The sequence below is a fragment of the Dipodomys ordii genome, unplaced genomic scaffold, assembly GCF_000151885.1.
Source record: "Dipodomys ordii isolate 6190 unplaced genomic scaffold, Dord_2.0 Scaffold40, whole genome shotgun sequence".
Taxonomy (NCBI): domain Eukaryota; kingdom Metazoa; phylum Chordata; class Mammalia; order Rodentia; family Heteromyidae; genus Dipodomys; species Dipodomys ordii.
The window spans coordinates 5,230,514-5,254,755 of record NW_012267256.1 but is presented as its reverse complement, the minus strand read 5'-3'; the positions used below and the strand labels follow the sequence as shown (position 1 = coordinate 5,254,755).

At 40.3% G+C, this 24,242-nt stretch overlaps 1 protein-coding gene across 1 annotated transcript in view; it reads left to right on the top strand.

The window, feature by feature from the left end:
* Pcsk5 (proprotein convertase subtilisin/kexin type 5) overlaps positions 1-24,242 on the top strand; it is a 351,177-nt gene that overhangs the window by 177,212 nt on the left and 149,723 nt on the right. Inside the window, exons 10-11 of the mRNA XM_013018392.1 lie at positions 90-193; positions 23,432-23,549. Coding sequence (XP_012873846.1) covers positions 90-193; positions 23,432-23,549 — 222 coding nt within the window. The remainder of the gene's footprint in view (positions 1-89; positions 194-23,431; positions 23,550-24,242) is intronic.

Below are 24,242 nucleotides of genomic sequence, written 5' to 3'. Positions count from 1 at the left end.
TTTTGCTTTTTGATTTGCTTGTGACTCTCTGCTTCCCCCATCTTTTTTCTTTTTTTTGGTACAATGATTCTTACCTTGTCTTTCCCCAGTCCGTTTCTGACCTGGAGAGACGTACAGCATGTTATTGTCAGGACTTCCCGTGCGGGACATTTGAACGCTAATGACTGGAAAACCAATGCTGCTGGTTTTAAGGGTGAGAACTTCTTTCCTATTCTGTCACAGGCAAAAGATTTTTTTTTATTTTTCCTCCCATTTCAAATGGAGAACAGGAAACACAAACTCTCAAATGCAACATGCAAGTTTGTCCTCACACATGAGCTGTCCATGAAACTAAAGGCAGATGGATACTTTTTCGAAATTAAAAGACCATATATCAAGGCAGATTTCTTTGGCTTCCCACAAAATCAGATCAATTTTTTTAAAAAGAAAAAAACGATAAACCAAGCTGTAAGTATAGTCAGCTGATGGGGACCCTTTAATTCATTAATTAGTTTGCTGTTATTGCTTATCTGAGTGGTGTTTATAAGCATGTATTTTAGTATTCCTCACCTTCTATAGTGATTATTTCTACTTAAATAATAACTGATGTGTTTCCATATGTAGGTATAGATGTATAATATTGTTCTGTCAAGTGTAGCACTAGCAGGGTATGCATTCTATAAATTTTGGTTCTAAAGTTATACAGAGGGATAGCTCCCAGAAGTGTTACTGTGTGCAAACCAAAAGTTTTTGTAAGTTTTGTAATGTGAGTCTTTATGACATTATACGCAACACAGAACACATGCTGAATATTTTTCCCAGGGCTGATAAGGATTCTGTATCTCTCCAGCAGTGTTATTAAAGTAGCCGTTACGCTTATTGCCATAGATGATATATGTTGTAATAAAAAGAAAGTAATTATACAAAGCTGTTATTTATATAGAGCATTCCAAAGATTAAATGTTTTACTCAAATTACATATAACCTAGATTTTAATCTATTAAGTGATAACAAAGACTCCGTTTTATTATGCTTATACTATATACTTATACTTACAGATGATTTTATTTCCATATGGGTAAAATAACACTGTCCTGTGGCATCAAGAATATCTACTCATAAATTGAGACTCTGATAGTCAGAACATCAGTAACAAGCTAAATAATCCCGAAAATTTAATTTAGGGGCCCTTGTTACCCCAGTGTAAACATTTTAGGGGCCTAAAAACATTTAAGTATTTATTATATCATACATTTAATCTTAATATAGCCTTTGGAAGTTATATGTAAATATTATTCCACTGTGTGTATGTAATATGTGTATGTAATATATGTGCTTCTTTGTATGTGTGTATGTATATGTATACATATACATATATATTTGATGGTACTAGGGTTTGAACTCAGTGCTGTGTTTGCTAAACAGGTACTCTACTACTTGAGCCATGCCCCCAGCCCAAGAATATATACTCAAAGTTTATTTGCAAATAGCTTGTCATAGACTCTTGCTTACCAGAACTTTTAAATATCTCAGACAACCATCACCACATAATAATTATTGGATTTATGTTTTTCACTGAAGACTTCACTTGGTTCTTTAGACGAACAGTATCCCTCTGCTTTACAGAATTATCATATGCCTTTTCTATACTGAAAACCTTAACTATATAATGAAATCATGTTCAAAGAGATTTTTTTGATCTAAAAGTTTTAAATACCTATTGGAATCCCTAATCCTAAATTCAGACAGTCCCCACATTGCAAAGTGTATGGGCTGTATCAAATTATTTAAAATATCAGCTCCTCAAAAAAATATCCAGACTATGTCCCATATGTGTATTTTGTTTCAGTTAGCTTCCAATTCCAGCAAAACTCCTACAATATAAATCCACAACGCTCTGGGGACTGCAAGGGCTGACCATTTAACCTTGGCTTGTTCAAGGCTGGGTTAAACTTCTTAGTGGAAGGTTCATAGACTAAGTACATTGACCTCCATGAAGTTGATGAATCAGCTTTAACCCAAATAAAAGTCTTAGTTTTACTTATTCCTTTTTGGCAACTTAAAAAGAGCAAATGGTTCTAATAAAACATTCAGCTCTTTGGGAAAAAAAATACTCTGTTGGTTTTGGAGAGAGGGGAATCAAGAGGATTTAGACAAAATCACCAGACTCAAGCCGAAATCTGAAGGGGGTTGTGCACTGCTTCTGGAGGAAATCGTATTTTACTATTGCACGTGGCAATATTTAGTATAATATTTCACTCTTCTCTTAGATGGCTGCCAAGAGTAACAATTAAAGTTCACTTTTTCACAGATGAGTTACTCTGAATGGTCTGCACTCCCTGTGGAATTGTTTTGTAATTTTGTTGATGGCAAGCCCTATATTTCATCCAAACATAATCATCATAAGATGGATATTTTTTTTAAAAAAAGTTCTTTTTCCCCCCTACTCGAAACATTACCATCACTTCCCAAGTGTCCCACAAATAAAAGTGATTGCTGTGGAACCTTGCAGGAGAAAGCATGTGCTTCGGGAAAACAAAATACAGGTCATCAGCCCTAGGGGGAAAAAATAAAATAAAAACAAAAAGAGCTCGTGTTTTAGAGATGGTTCATGCAACAAGAGCTCAGGAAGAACTTGTCCCTTCGCTTAGATGGCTTTTGCAGGCCTCACAGCAGGAATCCACGGTGCACTTGCTCTTAGAAGAAAATGGAAGTTGCCTGCCAATGGAAACCTATGGCAACCATCATACTCACTGTGTGTCACCAGCTCATTAATACTGAGTGAAATGCATGCACGAAATGAATTCAGAAACACCTGTGCTGCCTAGGCTTGCTTTTGTATTCTGTAGTTGAACGATGGGCTTAAAGAGCGGTGAGTTTTGTGGGGTTTTTAATGAGAGAAATTTCACAAATTGCTCGATAGATAGCTCTTCAGGATAGGGACATTATGTGTGTCTGAATTTCTTGCTCATTAGGGAAACAGAAACTTCTCCAGAGTCGCAATCTATTCTGTTTAGGGGTTGGATATCAATAGACTTAATAGTCGTTTTAAAAACCAACATCTTGAGGTAATAGCAGTACTTTCCTACATTTTTTTAGGCATACCCATGCCATATACCTCCTAGACAGATAGCAGAGCTAGATGAGATATGAAGTAGATAATTTGAAGTTTTTTAGAAGCCAGACTTGATCCACCCTTAACCCAAGTGTGTTATAGATCTGGAATATGAAGAGATTCCCTCCAATGACAGCAGTCCAACAGACAAGTTATTGTTCAGCCAAGGAGGTCGGTGCAGCACTAAAGCACGAGTCTCTGCCAGCGTATCTCTGTGTTTCCTTGAGTTGCACACCAGATGATTTTGCTACTCCTTTCCCTTTATTCTCTGCAGATGACTGCGATAGAGAGATTAGCTCCTGGTGAAGAATGCCTTCATGAAGGAAGCTAAAGTCAACTTTCTTATGTTTTTTTTTAACAATTTTAATTAAAAATTAAGATTATTCTACTCCACTGCTGTGTGTATAATAATATTAATTTCTTATTACATAATGAAAATATCTTCTACGGAGTAGTTTTTCAGATTTTAAACATTGGCCAAAAAATACACACTCATGGATTTACCTTGTTCATTTCATTTACCTTTTTCATCTTGTGAATACAGTATTACAGATAAATGTCAGGTGACATGTTTTGATTTCACACCTTCTCCAGAGACAGATCCCTTACAAAATAATAATAATAAATGGAATAAATATGCACCTAAGAAAGAATCTACTTGCAAGTGTGAAAGAGGGCAGGACAGTTATTTGTTTTAGACCCGATAAGCAGATGTTAAGTTTTGCCACTGAAGAATTAAAATCCAAATTCCAGTATTTTGCTACTGACCAACATTTGCAATGCCAGGAGATGTATATTTGGCGTTAAACTGTCTAGGATTTTATCAGGATTATTTATGTTCTCCCTTGACCCCTTCCCTTTCCTCTTTCTGAGAAGTGCTTTCAGTTTTGTTTGGTTTTGTCTTGTCTCTTCATTCTCCCTGTGTTCCTTCACATGGACCAGGCAGCTATAGAAGTGAGTGTTTTTGCCATCTGGGTAATTTTCTTCAGGGAGTTTAGGTTATTGCTGTCTCCGTATGTATTAGTTGGTGAAGCACTTCCTGAGCCCACTACGTGTTGAATGTACCCTGACTGTGGAAGCAGAGCTTGAGCACCATGGCAGTGTCTGATCCAATCTTTTGTGGTGGACTGGCACACAAAAATAGAAAAATCATGTAAGTAGCATGCTGGGTGCCTGACTGGCACATGGGAATGGCGCAGTGAAATGAACTATCGTATGACAAACTCCGTGAAGGTGGTCACTTCGGACCCATTGCTTCTCATAGCACGGCCCAAGCACACAGCCCAAGTGGAAAAGTGAATGAATGAATGAGTGTAAATGACCTTAATTTAAATGTACACCAGGATATGTAGGAAAGAAGATGCACAAATTCTAAAAAGCACGGATGAACACTACCTTGACTAAATGCAAATTAAAAAAAAATCTTCTGTGGTGTAATTTGCATGAAGAAAAGAAATTTACACACCGCTGTTTTTATGGTTCAGCCTCAACTCCCACAGTGCTTCCAGTCATATGAGACAGAAATGCTGATAATCTTCCTTTTCTAATATTTAACCCGATGTCAGCAGCAAAAGGCATCTCGGACAGAGAATACCTGTGCTGTCTGAGATGCATGTACTTTGACCATATACATTTTGACCTGATATGTATGTGTGGGCATACAGATATGCAGGCCAGGGAACCATCCTGAAGATATTAATCCAAGATTCTGTTATCGTCTGTGGCTTCCATTATTTCTGGGAGAAGTTAGCGTTTTGCTTCCTCCCTTCCACTGCCTTAATGTAAGGAAAGCCTCACCCTTCTTCCCCAGCCCCAGTCCCCAGTTCCCAGGCTGTGCAGCCTGATTCCTCTCCCTGCACTCTGAGCTGAGGTTGGAGTGTGCAGCTGTGGTTATTATAGGATATATGCTTGCTGCTATTCCAGCTTTTGCTTTTGGTTCTTCTGTACCTGTATACAGTTAAACTCTCTTACATCTAGGAATAGGAATAGACGTCCGATAATAAATTAGGACCTTCTGACATCTTTACTAGGCGAAAGAATGAAAAAAAAGCCATTAAAATTAAAAAAAACAAAAAGCAACTAAAGTGAGCGAATTTACCACATCTTCCATTTTCCTGCCCCCCAGGCTGTGTGAGTCTCTTCTTTTTTCCTACATCATGTTGCTGACACCTCCTCCACCACTACTCACTCTGTCTTTCACCACAACGAAACTACTAGATTTTTTTTTATTTTCAACTGTTTACCTACCGTACAAAACAATGGACATAACGTCATTTCTTGGCCACAAAGGGCTTAGTCTTTCATAACAGTTATGGCTTCCACTTGCCATCCTTTTATTTCCACTGGTAGGGCTGGTCATGTTACAATGTTTCAATATAGTTTGAAATCCCTACCCATCTTTCTTTCCGTTTGTAACACTTACTGAAAAGAATGTCAAGTGTTAGAACCATTAAGCATGCCACGTGTCCAGCTCTGTCACTTAGCATGTGAAGTCACTGTTGGTCACTGTGATGACGGGTACCTCATGTTTGGTGCATAATGCTTTAATTGTTCATTAATTCACCCATATTTTTTTTGAAGAATGGTTGAAGGGAAATAGTATTCATTTGCTCAGTGTCAGAGATGGGATTAAAATCAGATGCTTGATTCCAGTCCCAATGTATTTGCAAAACTAAGGCACTGGTTACTTGGATAAAGATAAGGAGACATACTTACCTGGCAGAGGAGACACCAGGGTGGCAGAGGTGGTTTTTCCCAGGGCGAGGTTTATCCACTAGACTCCGGATGTGCTGGCCCTTGCGATTTCCCCAAATGCGGGAAACTCAGCTGCCTCATTTGTGGGAGTGGGGGACTGCATTTTCCCCTGAAAAAATAACAGGCAATAGAGAAAGAGATTAATACACGATTCTTCCTGGTAAAATTTGTTTTTTGGAAATGCCACCTGATTTTTTTCTCAAGATGTTATGATTTCTACTATTGCGCTCTGTGAATTCATATTCAGCTTAGTGACTCAAATCTTTGCACTCTTTATATTTGTTGAACATTATATCTATCTATCTATATCATTATATAGATATATATCATTACATATAGATAGATATATGAACTTCTAGCTCATTTACCAAAAAGAGAGATTTGAATCAGATTATAATTTAAGGATTTTACCTTTATTCTTTATGTAAGGAATCATTTATCTAAACATCTCTCTAGATACCCTGATCAGAAACTCTGTTTAATTTTTGCATCATCTCCAAAGGGTTTAGCAATTCCACCACGATATTCAATTCATGCCCACTAATTATGGAATATTTAACATCCTTGTTCACAATTGCTGATTTCTCCATTGTTCACAATTGCTGATTTCTCCATCTGGTCTTGCACTTTAAAAAAAAAAGAAGAAGAAGAAGAAGAAAGTAGTGTTAGATTTGTAAGATTCACATGGTCAGACCTGGGGCATGACTCAGTAGTGGGACCCTTGCCTAATTCATGCGAGTCCAGCCCACAGAATGCAAGGGAAGAGTTTCACACCTTACTGATGCGTCTATACTAGATACAATGAGATAACTGGAGAGAATTATGGGAGTGGTTTTGTGGTTTTCTCACCAACTTAAGGACTCAGTGGCATTTCCCATGGCCTTTCGGAATGCCAATTAAGGATTTGTATCTTGGAGTTGGCAGAACATAGATAGCTAATACCAAACATAATGAAAAGGCTGAGTTGAGTGAGAAGTGCTTTGAAAATGAAAAATACCAAACATAAAAGGAGCCTTAAAAACTTGTGCCTGTACTATATAGTTCTAGCTATTCAGGAGGCTGGGGTCTAGAACACCTCATTTCCAAGCCAGCCTGGACAGAAGTCAGTGAGGGAAAAGTGGGGTAGAGGCATGGCTCGAGTAACAGAGTACGAGCGAAACAAATAAGCTGAGAGAGTTTAAGGCCCTGTGTTCAACCCCAGCACTAACAAAACAAAAAATAAGAAGAATCTTAACATGACATTTTCATTACATCTTAATACTACCCTCTGAAGTAAGAATAGAAGTATAGAATTGCTGTGAATGAGAATGTTCTTTAGGGATTGTAAATGTATTCTATAGCCTTCAATGAGCTAGAAAGGACTTTATAGTAAAATGGAAACTAATATGTCTTCAAACTTATTCCTCCTACAGTTGTATTAATGGTAATGCATCTACACTTAAATTTTGTTTTCCAACATTTAAATACTGCTTTGGATTCAACCTATATCTTCCAAGTTGCAATAAATGTCTATAGTCTAGTAAATAATGTCAGGAATCTCAAAGTATTTTGGCCTCCCAATATCCTATGAACTCTTTGGTCATTAGTCTACCATCCCTCAGGAATTTCTTTTTCTTTAGTGGTAGTGGGATTTTTGAACTCATGACCTCTACCACTTGAGTCATACCTCCATCCTTTGAGATATAGTTATTTTTAAAGTTGGGTCTTCGTACACTTTTTGGCCATGCTGTCTTTAGAGTACAATGTTCTTATCTCCACCTCCTGGGTGGGCAGGATGACAGACTTGAAGGTGAACCACTCTGACAACTTGTTCTTTAGGACAGAACCTTACTAACTTGCCTCCCTCAGCTACCTCCTAAGTACTCAATACTTTTTAAAGTTCTTCTCTCAGCACATGAGTCTGGCTCTCTTTAAAAGCAGCAAATCTTGGTATTTTGTGATGACAGTTGATACGTTAGGCAAAGGTAAAAGTCGTTAAGCCTTAAGCCCAGCAATTTGTAGAGGGTTATCAGACCAGAGCCAATGTGTTTTTGCCTAAAAGTATGTTGTGACTAGAAAGTAATGAAGTGGATTTCTTTGAACCACTGATGATTGGATTTTAAATCCAGTTCCAAAATAAGATTTTAAAGGATTTAAACCAAGGCACAATCATGTCAGTATACTCCTCTTCTAGAGACTGTTTTGGAATTCAACAACCATTTTCTTTTTTTTTTAATAAGTTTTTTATTGTGAGAATACTGTACAGAGGAGGGGTTACAGTTACATGAGCAAGGTCATGAGTACATTTCTTATCAAGCATTATTGTTTCCTCCTTTGTTTTGCCCCTACCATCCCTTCCCTCCCATCTCCACAACTACACTCAACACCATTTTCTTATTTGACGTTTATTATGTATTGAAAACAAAAACTTGCTCAGCACAGTGGTTCAGAGCATAAATGGGCTCTACCTTTGAGCAACCTGAGACTGAGCAAGTTTTATCAACAAATACACACTATACCTGGTCATCTTCTTACATTCTTAACCCAGTTACAACTTGGCATGCAACAAAAGGCACCATTTTAATTTAATGCTCGGTTTGGTGCATTTTTCAGAATACCATGAAGTAGTCATGACTATTACATCAAGAGATGGATTGTTTCCATCAATCTTAAAAAGATCTTTATTTTCCTTTCCTGTTCTTTACTTTTTTTCCCAGAAGCAATCGCTGATCTACTTTTTGTCACTGCAGATTAGATTGAGGTTTTTTTATGGGGTTTTTTTGTAGAGTCTTCTATAAGTAGAAATGTTTGACTCTGATCATTAGTACTTTTAGATACACTTATTCTATTCAGTATGTCCTTTTCATTGCTAAGTAGTATTCTACTTATGAATGTACCTTATATTATGAATGTACCTTACATTGTATACTCCCTCACATTGGCTTTCTTGTTTCTAGTTTGGGATTCTTTTGAGTCTTTATGTAGACTCATGTATCTTAGAAATATTTGATCGAGCAAAGAATCTCTCATTTTAAGAGAAGCCCTGGAGAATAGGGAACAATCCAGATTTCTAACCAGATACAGACTATTTCCAATGAGGCAAATAGTATGTGGAGAACTTGTTCAATGAAAGCAATGAGACCGCGATAGCTAGAGTGAAGTAAGCAACGGAAAGGACATTGTAAAGAATCTAGCACAGTTGTTCATGGCCAGGATTCACTTAGACAAAGCCCTTCACATCTATGCACCTTGCATGGTTCTCATCTAACATGTTTAGCTATTAGTTGGTTCAGTTTCTGTATAATAAAGATGGAACATGTACAAAGAGCTATGGCCAGTAAAATGGTGTTGTGGCTTCATAATGGTACTAGCCTATCATCACTATGTTGAAGTCACATGTCTCTCATCTTTGTAGACTGTTGTCTCTAATTTGGATTCTTGTTTTTACTGTCATTCTTGTTGTTCTTGTCATACTGTCAGTGATTTTCATTGAGTCTACATAGATCATTAACCTTCTTGTTGGGATCTCTGGTTTTTTATATATATATACAGACAGATTGCAGTCAACAATAAATGAATTCAACTATGTTTTTAAAAGGCATCATTTGCTAATCATTATGGCTTGTATTAATGTTATGTATGTAACCTGATTAGTAGCATGAATAATTTAATGAAACAGTAGAAAGTATTTGAGAACTTTAGGGTTATCAAAAATTTGGGAATCAGAGCTTATTTCAAATAGTGTCCTGAGTTTTCAGGCAAACATTGCAGACTGTTGTTTTTCTTGGAGGTCTGAGAATGATAGCAGGGTGTTACTGCTGTAGTAAAAACCACACTAGAAGGCAAAGGGTTGAGAGACAGGGCCCAGAGGCCATGAAGTAGGGCAGGCCGGGTGTGATAAGGAAAGCAATTTAAAGGAAGCTGAAAGCGAAGCTACTTGAATCCTAGAGTCCAGAATTCCTGTATGATTTGAAACTCATTTTAAAGGCACTATAGTGGTTTGAAAAGGGAACTTGGATAATAATAATGACTTTCAAGCACACCAATTCTAGTTGCTAGTCTAATGTCAGAAAGAATTTCCTAAATTGATATTTCTTAAATCGATTGTATGAATCCATTAGTCCTATAGACAGGCCTATAAAATGGCATGAACATAACAAATTGACTTGTTGAAATGAGTAAAAGTCTCCTGCAGTGATGATTTTACACTATCTTAGTATGCAGTTGTGAGCTCATGACCTTAAGGACTGTAACATTCAGAAAAATTGGTTATCTTCTCTTGGCCTTCATCTAAATGATGGGAATTATAGAGTTGGGATATATAATCATCTGGATTTGCTAGATCCTTTTCAAGGAGAGGAGAGAGAGAGCAAGAAAGACTTTTAGAGGTGGCTTTTTAATAGGCCTCAGGCAAAGGGTATAATGACAGGATTGCATGTTAAAGAATGTCAGGGCAAAAATTGTGCTTAGAGAAGGCTTTGCAGATTTCTTTAGACCAAAGTCTTATTGCTGTTTGTTCCCACAAGTTTCAGAAAGCCACTTAACTTCTGATGTCTAGGTTTTTAATATGCAGTTGTAGATTCTGGGTGTGCCAATGTGATTTTGGAAAGATTTAAGAAAGTAATTGTTGCTCAGATTAAGAGCTACCAAAATACTTCCTTAAGCAAGAGTTCAAACTCACATTCCTTAAAACTTAGTTCCAAAAAAAAAAAAAAAAAAAGTTAAGTAACGTAATTCTAGTTCGCATCTTGAGTTGCTGAAAGACTGCCAGGCAGGCAGAGTGACAAGAAATTTAGTTTATAAGGACTTGTATACTCCACATTTTCACATGGATATGATGTTTCTTCCTCACTCGTGAACACAATCCAGAATTGTCAATAGTCTTAGGAAGGAGCTTTGCTGTTTCAAATCCTCAGAAGGTTGCTGTGTGGATGCCTTCTACAATGAGCCTATAAGGTGGCTTTGTCTGGAAATGATTTGCCTCTGTTCATGTTCTACCTTCCGAAATGGCAGAGCCAACACAGGCAGCATGTCTCCGGCTTTGATCCAGAGCGAATTGCAATATTGTGCCACTTAGAAACCTAAAACTCTCACTGAGTTCCAGCTGCCTGTCACTGAAATTGTAGGAAATGTATATGAGCAGTTAACAGGGCTGACACAGCTGGTTGCACATGCAGGTAGTTAACTTGCACACGTGAACCAAGCTGAGGGGTAAAACAGGATCTGAAATATGCCCTGAGATCTGCTAACCAAGCCACACGCACCCAAGTATGAGATTGCCTACCTTAAAATTAACAGGAGAAAGAAAGTGGCACAGAATATGGTGGTCATTCCAGCCTTCAGGAGACTGAGGCAGGAGGGTTGTGAATTTGAGGTGAGCTGAGCTATGTGGCTGGAGTTTGGTACATTCACTTTAAAAATCAATTGTACCTTTCTCTCATTTACGTAGGTCCTATCTGGCCAGGCTTGTGCTATTTTGGAATTTAGTTATGGCTCTCCCAAAATTGCCAAAGGCAGTGGTCAAAGGGTAGCATCAAAGCAGGATTCATCCAGACGTGATTTCATTCGAGCTTTCCACCTTTACTTCTGTGTGGACACATACAGATCCTATTCCTTCATTAAGCAAGTCACTCGTTATTTCAATGACTCTGTGCCTGTTCTATCTCTGTCTTTGTCATTGGCTCTCTAGACAGTCATTGAAGAAAAACTACCTCAAAATTTCAAATGAGCATGAGCACTGAGCCTAAATCCTGCCAGTTTTCTTGCATACATTCAACCTTTTTATTTTTTTACACAGCTAAAACATGTCTGATGCTTCATGACTTTAAGTGGGTGGTTATTTCATTTGGATCCTAATAGGAGAAGGTCCCCGTTTATGGGGTTGAATTTTTAGAAGTAGTGATATGCAGAGTAGGTGAGCCCCAAAGCAGGGGTGAAAAGGTGTGGTTTGAAGCTGTGGTCAAGCCGTGTTACTCAGGTGCTCCTTACAGATTTTATCTACTGAAGAGCAGAGCTCTAAGGATGGGGGCAAACTGCGAATCAGTCTGGGCTGAGGCTGCTGTGTTCCCAATTCAGCTGGAAGCATCATCTGTCCACCCCCTTCGGGGCTGCGGTGATGGAACTGGTCTCGGAGCACCGTGGGAACTCAGTCAGGACCAATACGATGGCCAAAGATGAACCGTATCTTTTCAAAACATGATAGGAGTAAAGAGATAGCTTAGCCCATCCCTCTTAAGAATCCACAAAGATCTCTCTGTTGCTGCAGATGTCTTTAATGTAAACCAGATCTCAAGATGTAAAAAGAAATCTTGAAGAAACTTAATCCTGTGCTAGTCCCGTACACAGCTTCTTCGGGTCCCTCCAGCCAGCAGGGCGCTGGACACTCCAGGCGCACACTTTGAACGATGCATCTGGACACAGTTCCTGTGAAATCAATAGCTCCACACTCTCCCACTCCCTCTGCATCTCAATCCCAACTTTTTACACACGTTCGCATCGTGCTAGCCTACAGTATTTCCGAGCGATGAAGCTGCTCTCACACATCCCAGTAATGGTTTCAACAGGCTTCATTTTCAGTGTGATACCAAGAGGCTTGGTGCACCCTGAAATTTCCAATCATCCTTGAGTCAGGAGAAGGGCGTAGTGATCTGCAGGACAGGCACACATGGGAAGTTGTGTCTTTGGCAGTCATCATCCTATTTCTATCTGAGCATGCCTGCTTAGTTTTAATAAAAATTGGACTGAAGTATCGATATAAAATAAAGTATCTTTTCCATACAAGTATCTCTAGCCAGGGGAAATTCGTTGATGGGATGGTGTAACAAGGTCATTTCTCAGCAAGAGAGGGGAAAGTCTGATAGACCAGATGTTATACTTTCTTTCTTTTTCTATACCTATTTTTATGAGTTTTGAAGGAAAAAGAGAAGGTTTTGTGCCATTGACTTGCACAGATTCTGACAATAGAATTGCTTTGAGTACCTTAGTTTTTTGAAATGCTATGTCACTTACAGACATTGGTAATTAGTGGGTAAATGTTTAAAGGAGAGACTCTGAAGACTTATACTTCAATCCCTCTGGCTTTGCATAAGAACTCATTTGTGTATTCATTGTGTGTGTGTGTGTGTGTGTGTGTGTGTGTGCACGCACACGTGCACACTCTGATCCTGGGGCTTGAACTCGGCCTAGGCACTGTCCCTGAGCTTTTTTTTTTTTTTGCTCAGGCTAGCTCTCTACCACTTGGGACACAGCTCCACTTCTGGCTTATTGGTGGTTAATTAGAGATAAGAGGCTCTCAGACTTTCCTGCCCAGACTGGCTTCAAGCTGCACTTTTCAGATCTCAGCCTTCTGAGAAGCTCAGATTACAGGCACGAGCCACTGGTGCCCAGCTTTCTGTTTTTCTTTCTCTATCTTCTTCAAAATATTTTTGAGATAAGGTCTCAAAAGTGAGCCTGGGATGGTCTTGGATTCGTTCTTCCTTCTTAAGCCTCCTGTGTGTTACGATTACAGAGCATGGACCACCATGCCCATCTTCCATAAATGGCCTTAAAACTGTTATTTTGGGGGCTGGGAAGGTGGCTCAGTAGTAGAGCGCTTGCCTCGCATGCATGAGGCCTTGGGTTCGATTCCTCAGCACCACATAAACAGAAAAAGCTGGAAATGGTGCTGTGGCTCAAGTGGTAGAGCACTAGCCTTGAGCTGAAGAATTGGGAGACAGTGCCCAGGCCGAGTTCAAGCCCCACTACTGACAAAAAAAAAAAAAATTTTAACTTTATGTTTCTGTTGCAAAAACTGTGAAAAATACCATAATACTATTTTAATGAAACACCAATAAAATAAAATAATACAAGTGAAATAAAATATGTGTGCAACATGCTGTTTCTACCTCCCATTTAGAATGGCATCTCTGCATCTTATGTCTGGATAGCATGTCTGACGTAAGAAAACGCTTCTGTTTTCAAGGCAGTAGGATTAGGAAATAGATACTCCAGGGTATCTATTTCTATCTTCATATGGGTAAAGGGTATCTATTTCTATCTGTGTTTGTATGCTTAGTGGGTGTTTTTACCTGAATTCAAAATCTGTCCTGACAATGTGGAATTTACTACCTTAAGTAACATGCATCCAAAAAGCAAGCATCTGGGCCAACTGTGCTTGAAGGAGAAGCAGCAATGTATTCATAGGTTAATTTAAAAACTATTCTTTGATGTTTTTGGAAGACAAGCAAAAATGTTTGGGGTAGTACGTTTAAATTGACACTGTCATCATATAAGATACTGCCAACTCTCATTTCTGGTGTTTCTGGCATGAAGAAAGGGGCATTTTAGGATTGTGCCTACAAATGCATATGCCTTGTGTTGGAGATGTTCCTGTTTATTAACCAGGATTCTCCATGAGAGATGCCACCCCTGCAGAGTGATCTTCAACATGCCATCCCTAAACTGGCAAGCTTGGTACCACCTGAGAACTTGATAGGAATACTATTGCATCTGCAGACACAGTCCAACAGGACCAAGCAGACTGGCTGGCTCCAGTGTACCTGCTACTTTGAGAACCGATGTCTGAATTCAGGCTTCTTATTGCAATGAATTAACTTCCCCTCATGTGTTTGAACGGTGCAAATGAAGTGTCATCCTTAGGGGAAATGAAAACGATGATAGTTTGAGCTTGGCTCTTCTCCAGTTTGATGAGGAGTGTAGGAGAATTGAATATGTTGTCCTTTTTGGTTACACAGTACCTGGCTCCCTGCAAGGTCTGTCCGTGCATATTGTACTTCTGAGAGGGTAAAAACATTTCCGTTCTCCTGCTTTGATCCTATCCTTCCTTTCGTAACTAAAAAATTCCCCATAGAGTCTGTCCGTTTCCTGCTACAACCTCCCCCAAACCCGATTACCTCCTCCTCTGAAGCAGACTTGAGACGCTCACCCAAGCTAAGGCTTTAGTCTCCCCTAGAATGTCATGTTCTAGATCTTCCCAGACAGGTGTCTTTCCCTACATTCTGTGATACAAAGTTTCTTTTCTGACCATTGACCAATTCCTCTCTTCCTTCCTTTCTTTAGCCATAGCCATTCAGTAAGGTAAGATATTCTAAGAGCTTTGGAGGGAAGAATCTCTCTCTATGTCCCCTGCTCTCGCCAACCTTTTCTCTTTTCCTTCCTGTCCCCTTAATTCTACTGTTCTTCCCAACCCAAATTTCTTACCATGATAAGAAGCACTCTTGTGTATGTGCATGTCTGTGTATGTGTCTGTGTATGTGTGTGTGTGTGTGTGTGTGTGTGTGTGTGTGTGTGTGTGTGTTGGGGGGAGGAGTTACCTGGGGTTTGAACTCAGGGCTTGCGCGCTGTCCCTGAGCTTTTATGCTCAAGACTATCACCCTACCACTTGATCCATGCTTCACTTCCAGCTTTTTGGTGATTAATTAGAAATGAGAGGCTCACAGGTTTTCCTGTCCAAGCTGGCTTCAAACCATGATTCTCAAGATCTCAGCCTCCGGAGTATGTAGGATTATAGGTGTCAGCCCCCAGTCCCCAGAACCCAGCATAAGAAACACTCTTGCTCATAAAGTTATTTGAGTTCTATGTAAATGAACGGGAATGTCCATGAGAAATCTAACATGTGTTTGAACCTCAGAAGGACCTGAGGTAGCTTTCCTTCTGATGGGGTATGACAGCCCCAGCTACAGGAATAGTGTGGTTTCTTATTGTGCTTTGTGATAATGACCTGTAACAGCTGAATATCAGTGAGCAGCAGCGGAGCTAGTGCATCAGTCTGTGGATGGATGGAGTAACTGAATTCTTATAACCCACGTTTACCATTGAGTGAAAAGTTACTCATTTAAGTTAAATATCAGCTAGATTTTCTTTCCCTTTCTTTTATGAGAATTTAATGGAAAACCCCAAAAGATGGGGAAACTCGAAGAAGAAATTGCCTGAAAATGATCACAAACAGGAATATTACCTCCCGAATCTCATGGTATCAATTGCTTGATTTTTACATCAGAATATCTCAGACAAGGGGACTGGCATCATGTTTGTCCTAATCCATAATTAACTCTTGATCAGAGGCCCTCATAGTACTTCTTAAAAATCTTGTCCTCATCTTTGTCTAGATAGTTTCCTCAGAACAAGCAAGCATGCAATCTGGAGATGCCCCAAAGCTATATAACTATGTCTGCCCAGGCTGGCAAAGTAGTCTTTTTCTACCTGTGGTCCTGAAATTTTTCAATTACCAGAAGCAAATTACTTTCTTATTATAACTATATTGGAAGAAAGTAAATGAGGACTGGCCATAGAAGAAGAAAATAAATTGGCATGTTGTTCTTTCCTTCCAGAAAAGAGGCCTTTGAGAGAAAGCAGGTCGAACTCTCTTGTTTTAACTCTGTGCCACAAACAAATATTAAATACATCATATTACATGCATGTGTAATGAGTTGTGTATGGATACATGAATAATGTGATGCGTCCTCTATGTTTAAGAGCAGTGTTTTCTGAACTCCCCTTCTTTGTCTTTATAATGATGAGCCTGTTCGACTACCAACAGCTGCTCAACAAACCTTTCCCAAGGGGAGCTTTGAAGTACAGCCCCAGCAGACAGACAGCCAAGTATCTGGAAACCTTCCACATGCAAGCTGTCAGTAGCTCTGGTGATGGCTGGCATGTTTGGATCTGGCAGCAGTTGTGGCTTCGAGCCTGGGATTTGAGGAAAAGCAAGGGGAAAAATAAAAACAGACCCACACAGCAAGGACAGGTGCCAGTTGCTCTATTTTCCTCCCGCAGGGGAGGCTGCGTTTTGCAGAAGAAAGTGTGCTGACTGTTCTTCTGCCTCTAAGAAGGTCACCTGTCTTTCTGCATGCAAATCTGGAAGAGAACAAGATTCGGGGATGTCAGAGGAGGAAGGCCAGGGGAGAAGGGATGGTTATGAGAATGTCTATTCAAGATGGGTCTGCTGACTTCCGGCTTTTCCTTCTAAGCAACTTGCATTCCGCTTGGTCTCATCGTGTGCTCTTTTGCACGGGGTGTGGTGCTTAGGACAGGACCCCAGGCTCTCTCTCCTGCATGGTGTTTCTCCTGTCCCACACATTGGCCCAGGTTGATTAACAAGAACAGGCAGAGCAGACCCCTGGTGGGAGCAGCTGTTTCAGAGCCCAAAGGTACTAGGCCAACCACAGCTGCGGACAGCTCTTTGATCTCTAGTGCAGATTGCTGCCCACCCGCAGATCAAGCAGCCTCCCTCCAGCCTGGAACACAGATTCTGGTGGTCTGTTCCCAGGTAGAACAGAATTGCAGCAACTTCATTGGTGGTGGTGGTGGTGGTGGGTGACTTCCAGCCATCTTGCTGGTTCTTCGGTTCTCCCACACTCTGATGGACCCACTTGGTTTCCCGAGGTATTCCCCGCTTTCCCATCCAATGCAAACCACTGATCTCCAGCTCCCCCCTTCCCCTGGTTTTCATGGCAACACTGCCCTAAAGAACTATTCAACATTCTGAGCATGGTGGTTCATGCATGTAATCCCAGCTACTCAGGAGGCAGAGTGGGGGAAAATCATACTATGACAGTCAGCCTGGGCAAAAGGGTGAGACCCTATCTGAAAACCCCAGTATGATGGCCTCGTTGACTATGTTAGCGGGAGGCTCAGTCCTGGCCCTTGGAATGCATTCCCTGTGTCTGCATGTGCATCAAACTAAAGAGTTCATGCATCAACCTTCAAGCCAGGTAGCAAGCACTTACCACTCAGTTTATGTGGCACAACTATCTGCCTCAGCTAACATCATCTGAGTGGTCACTGTATGCAAGGCTCCGTAGGCTCTTACATATCCATTACTTTTCATTTTAAATGGTGTGTGTGTGTGTGTGTGTGTGTGTGTGTGTGTGTGTGTGTGTGTGTGTGCATGATTGCTTAATTGGAGATAAGAGTCCCTCACAAACCTTCCTGCCTAGGCTGGCTTCTAACTGTAATCCTCAGCTCTCAGCCTCCAAAGTAACTAGGATTACAGGTGTGAGCCACCAGCACTGGTCGAATGGTGTCTTACTTCTTTTGAAGTTCTGTTAGACTTAATGTAATTACCCACTTTGGTGTCTTTAATCCCCTTCTGTTGTATCCTAATGTGATTGTTCTCTCACCCTTTAATTGACTGAGGTGCAAATTATTTTTGGTTTCTTTGGATCTTCAGTGTAGGCATATGTTTAAATATGGAATAGGTGTTACACAACACAGCACAGTGGAATAATAACCGAGTCAATTATTAGCTTATTCATGCTGTGTATACCTTATTCTTAGGGCCAGAAGTGCTTTGGATTTCAGATTCTTGAATGTGCACAATGAAATGGGGTCTAATTCATTTATGCATCCCAAATAACCTAATGGTAATTTTATATAGTACTTTCGTTCTTTATCATTTTGGACACAACCTGTCACATGCAACCAAATCTGAACATTTCCACGTGTGGCATGATGTCAGCATTCAAAAACTTTCAGAGTTTGGATTTTTCCCAGTAAGGATGCCAGCCTGTACTGGTAATGTATATTGGAATCAGCACTTTTGAATAACCACAAAATCAAACCTATCCGTTAGCTGTCATTCACACGTTGATGCATTGTTGACAAATACAAATAGAGCTTCAGGGTAACTCTCTGCCCTCTGTTACTTGGTTATTTACTATTCAAAGTTGTAAGAAGGCCGGTGTAGTAGTGCAAGTCTGTTAACCCAGGCTGCTTGGGAAATTCAGATTGAAGGGGTTGTGTGTGCAGCTCAGAGATGCTCTTGAGAATCCATCTCCGCTACCTTGGGAATACAATGACTGGGTGGGGGGGTCAGCAATGTGGGAAAGCACAGGAGAAGGGTCACAGCTCTGGCCAGCCTGGGAAATGATCAAGGGAGACTCCATCTCAAAATGCATCAAGGTACCGGGGGAAAAGAACAATGGGAGGGTTCTGTGCAGCCCATCACAGCCTCACCTTTCCATCTGAGGTTCAGATAGAATGGCCAGTCCCCTGGGATGTTCAGGAATGAGAAATTCCTCAGACACAGGACGTGTGATCACAACATGAGGAAAGTCCTGGGCAAACCCGGATGACCAGACCGGAAGAACCAGAAAGTCCTTCCTAGATGGAAGAGATACCAGGCTTTCACATTAAATCTTCATCCATGAACTGCGGTCACTGTTTGTGCCCATCACAGGCAAAATGTTAACATTCTCCCCGGTTCTGGTGGAGCGCTGCTGCAGCCCTCATTTCTCATCGCACATTGAGTAATACTTTGTGCATCTGACAGCTGGTAGCAGAAAGAGGCTCATTCACTGCAGGAACACCCCCCCCCCAAATGAGCAAACTACTCTTGTTTTTAACCAATCAACTCCTTGATTCGTGTTTTTACTAATAGTTCTTTTGGAGTCATGATGTATTCACTCAGTGTACAGACAGACAATTGAAATCGCTGACTCTAAGGAGAATGGTCCACTGAACGAGATGGACGTTCCCAAATTCCCCTGGTTAAAGCTTCTTGTGTTCAACACTTTCTCGTTTTTGCTTCGTGCTGAGCTTTCTAGCTTTTCTTTAGAACTGAGTTTATTGGACCTTCTAGCTAAAGCTGTTTCCTAAATTAACTGTATCTGCTTTCAAACTGTGTGATCACTTTGTTGTGTCTTAGCCATTGGCTTCTCAGCATTTCTGGTCTCATCAGATAAAGGAGGCACACCTGCCAGAAAGCATTACCTATTTTCCTGCAGTCTCTTGCCCATCTTTGAGGGTTTCAGCCAGGCAGTCTTTGGATTGCTCAGAATAAAAGCTAGTGAGACTGGCAGAGTGGTTCAAACTCAAATGGTAGGGTGGCTTCTTAGCAAGCATAAAGTGGGGTTCAAACCCCAGCACCCACCCCTCCAAAAGAAAAGCAAGCAATACTTGTAGCAAATGAATAAATGGTCCTATTTATGAGGCCTCAGTTGCTGGCCTACTTACATTGTGAGAGAATTATTTAAAACGTAATTATTACCTCCAAACTGTTCGATGCTATTTCTTCTATTGACCCCACAGCTGAAGGAGCTTATGTGACCAACACATCCACCAACAAAACACTGTCACGTGAACTACGTAGTTGATATATCGACAGCCCCAAAGGGAAAAAAAATAGAAAGAACTTGAATGAGTATTTGGTAGGCTGCATCTCATCAGCACCACAATTTTGACTTTTGCAAAATACTAGAAATCTCCATCCTTGACCCAATGTCCTTCATGTGTCTAATCCAGTTTTCTCATGATCGGCACTGTGTAATCTTGTCCCCTCACCTGCCAATCTGTCATTGAACTTCTCAACCTCTTTTCCTAAGTAGACCTTGTCCTTGGAGGATAGGAACTGAATTGGCAAAGGAAACAAATTTATGGCCTTCATAAAGACTCAGGGTGCTTTCTATTACCTCAAGTGGTTGCTTAACACATGTAGTGTTGTTTGTATTCGATAACTTTTTGTTCATTATATCCTCATGGTATCAGAACAGTTCCTGGGGAAAGCTTGGGAAGGGCGAATGCGCTTCAGCTGGAGCTCAAGTGAGGAACTGCTTGAGATTGCCCAGAGCTCTCCCTTCTCTACACCTCCACCTATGCCAATTAATCTTTCATCTTATTCCCCTCCGCTGGAATAAAATAGTACATTGTACTCTACTAAATCCACTGGACACCAGCATGGGAGATGTTGCATATTGAACGATGGTCAACGGTCTGGTATAACCTGGGGAAATTTCATTCTGGGGGACATTTCAATTTCCCCAAGGAAAAAATACCCCGTAGAATATGCCTGGTACATATGATGAAATGACACCTGGAAAAATACATACACAGCACATGAATGGTAACACAAGATCTCCACCATTTTGTTTGCATAAGCTCAACTTTTCTCCAACTTTAGCTTTTTAAGTTGCTCTTAATTAGCATGTAATAATTATGCATGTTTATGGAGCACATATGACATATGACATACAATCTGTGGCCGCCACCCCAGGGTGGTCTTTCTTTCTTTCTTTCTTTCTTTTTTTGGAGGGGGCCCTCTGGTCATGGGGCCTGAACTCTGGGCCTGGGCGCTGTCCCTCAGCTCTTCAGCTCAAGGCTAGCACTCTATCACTTGAGTCATAGCACCACTTTTGGCTTTTTTTTTCTTTTTGCTTATGTGGTGCTGGGGAATCGAACCATGCATGCAAGGCAAGCACTCTACCACTGAGCCACCTTCCCAGCCCTCCAGGGTGGTCTTTCTATCTATCATTTTAAAAAATACTTTCTAGGATCTTTCAGTACTTGTATAAGGGAGCTGCTATTTAACACAGCAGTTGATGAATACAGTATATCTTGATCAATGTCATATCATTCCTTTATAGATAAAGCTTTTGACCTCCTCTCTTCTACTTTTTATAACATATATAGTACGTTAATGTGACTTATAGTCACCCCGCCCTGGACATTGACAGCTTAGTCCCCCTGTCTAGTTGTGTTTCCTAACTTCCCTCTCTCCTTGCCCTTCTCATCTCATAAGCTGAGATTTCAGTTTTCTCCCAGATCATAAGGAGACAGATCTTCTGACCTGTCCTTTTATAATATTCTGACATACTGTTATATAACGAAAACAAAATACACCATATTGTTCAGAGGAGTTGCAGGTTTTATTATTTATTCACCAGGTTTTATCAGTGACTTCACTTCTCTATTCCTTTCTGGATATATTTTGAGATATTAAAAATGAACTTACATTAAGTTTTAATCAGGAAAACATTTTAAAAAGAAAAAATGATGAATAATAAAAGTGGCAAAAGCATGCATGAATAAAAATCTGCTTGCTATATATATCCTCGCTATAACAAAGTAGATTTACTTTTATTTATTCAGTATGCCTTGTCTAGCTAAGTACCTGCAAAATAATGAGCCTTTCCATTTGTATAGGTCTTTACTCAAATCTTCTTACCTGGGACATACACAAATACCCACTGAAAAGACCCAAATTAAGGAAATATTGCTTAGAATGATATGATTACTGAATCCTAGCACTTTGTATTTCCTTGTGCATATATTCATAAAAGCTCTAAAGAAATAGAAAACCTATTTCCTGCCTCCAAGTAGATTATACAAGAGTTGGGATGCAGGGATACATACTTACAGACAGTCTTACTTAGCAATTCAACTGACAACATAGATCAAAAGTTCAGCGTCTAATGCACTACCTACAGCATAGGTGGGAACTCAGAGGAAATTCAAAGATGATGGATGAATCGATGCGTGACTGGATGCAATGGATGGATGGTTGGATGGATGGGTAGATAGATGGATGGACAGAGCAAATGAGTTGACAAAATAGTCTAGAAGGGCAAAGCAGGGGTGTTTATTGGTCACAGATGGTTGAATTTCAATAAATCTCTTGATCTTTTTATTGGTCACAGAATACTTAAGGAAGGAGAAAATAGACCAACTTGTCCTCAAGGAACTTTAAAGAGTGGGGTTTGACTCTGAAGAAAGAAATAATGTGGGAATTTCAGGCCAAGGGCTCAGCATGAGCAAAAGCATTGAGATAGAAGCATCAGCCTCTGACTTAGTGAAAGCAAAATGTTTGAGGAGGGGGTTGTTCTCGGAGTCATGTAAGACAATAGCATAGAACACCACAAGTTTGAAGCTTTAGTGTGTTTAAATAATGCATAAAGCCATGCAGCTGTAGGACTTTTTGTATAATATAACGAAATTTGAAAATCATACTAGGCCTAATCTGATAGAAGCATGACTTAGTGCCGAAGATAATAATACAAGAGAATGAAGATTTTAAGTATTCACCTGAGAATTTAAAGCATTTGGGGAAAGTACTGCACAAGTAAATGTCGCTAAGTCATCATAAAAATATTTCTGTGCCTAATTGACATTTCTGAAACAGTTCTATCAAATTCAGCTTTGGCTCGATGAGTATTCTAATTGAGAACTAGCAGCTGCAAAGACAAGAGGCTGCCCTAAAAATCTAGAGGCCTACAAGTATTTTATGCATATGATTGAAGGAATTTTTCACACACTGGAAGAAGGCAATTTTATGTCTTCTGGGGTCTTTAACCTAATTTACTAGATATGTCAAAAAACTGGTATTTCTTGCATGTGAGTTTTACTTACACTCTGAGGAACTGGTTATCTTATCACCTTCCTTTAAAGCTACTAGTGGTTTTATTGTACAAAAGCAGCTGTGCCATTCTTTTCTAAGGTAAATAGTGAACAGCACAGGCCTGGTGCAAACATTGTGGGTTAGAATCCAGCTTCAAGCACCAATATGTGGGTCCACTTCTGCTAAGATTCTCTGTTCCTCTGATGGCAACCAGACTACCATCCTTAGACTGTTGGCAAGACTCCATGTAAAAATTGTAGGCCATTTTCCAGCATGTAGTAACACATAATCAGTGGATAATTTATCATCGTCTTATTTTCTTCTTGTGAGGATGACTGGTTTGGGTTGGGTTTTTTCCATCTTGGCCCAATCCCCAACTCTGAACCCCTGGGATGTCTGAGGTCTTGGTGTGAGTGACATTGTCGCTCAACATGTGTGGTATTGTAGGCTGCTCCTAACTGCGTGGATGCTAACCAGCTTCCTGTCTTTGACAGTGAGCCACCTTTATGGATTTGGACTGATGGATGCAGAAGCCATGGTGATGGAGGCGGAGAAGTGGACCACAGTTCCTCAGCAACACGTATGTGTGGAGAGCACAGACCGACAGATCAAGTAAGCTTTCCTGCCACTCGGTGTCCCGAAACTGTCCCCAGACCAATGGCCAGCACCCTTTCACCACAGCTCTTTGTTGCCCATGGAATCTAGACACTAGTACTGTCGTTTCTTTCTAAGGTGATTACAAAATCGTGGGAGAATGTCTAGGATTCCAAATCCCCACGGGTAGAATACACACATCCGTCAAAGAGAGGTTTCCTGTGAAATAGTACTGGGAGAGTCCTTCCCAGGGACCTCCCAAAGCTTTCTACTGCCCAATATTTGATGGAGAAACATTTCTTCAGAAGTCTGTGTACTTCAACACTGAACTTGATGTTCTAGGAACTGAACTCCATAACGAGTTGTTCTCCAGAAGGCAAACGTCGAGAAAGTGAGATTATACTTTGCTCAGAGATTGGAGGACTTATTCCTCAGCATTAGTCAGATACACTGGGAGGTGTACTCATGGTTAAGTCACAATAATGTAGTTAATTGTATTAGTTGTGTTAACGGTTGTGTGAATTCACACCAGTTGCTAAATCCCATGAATGGCCTCATTCGTGTTTTGCTCTTGCCTTAAGCCACCTGGGCAGAAAAGTTTGTGAGATGCTGCTTATCTCCAGTCAACTTGGATTATGCCAGGAGTTGAACTAGGGCTAGTGTGGCTGGAAGCTAGGAAAACATGACTGTTGGTAAGAAGTTGGTAGGGCC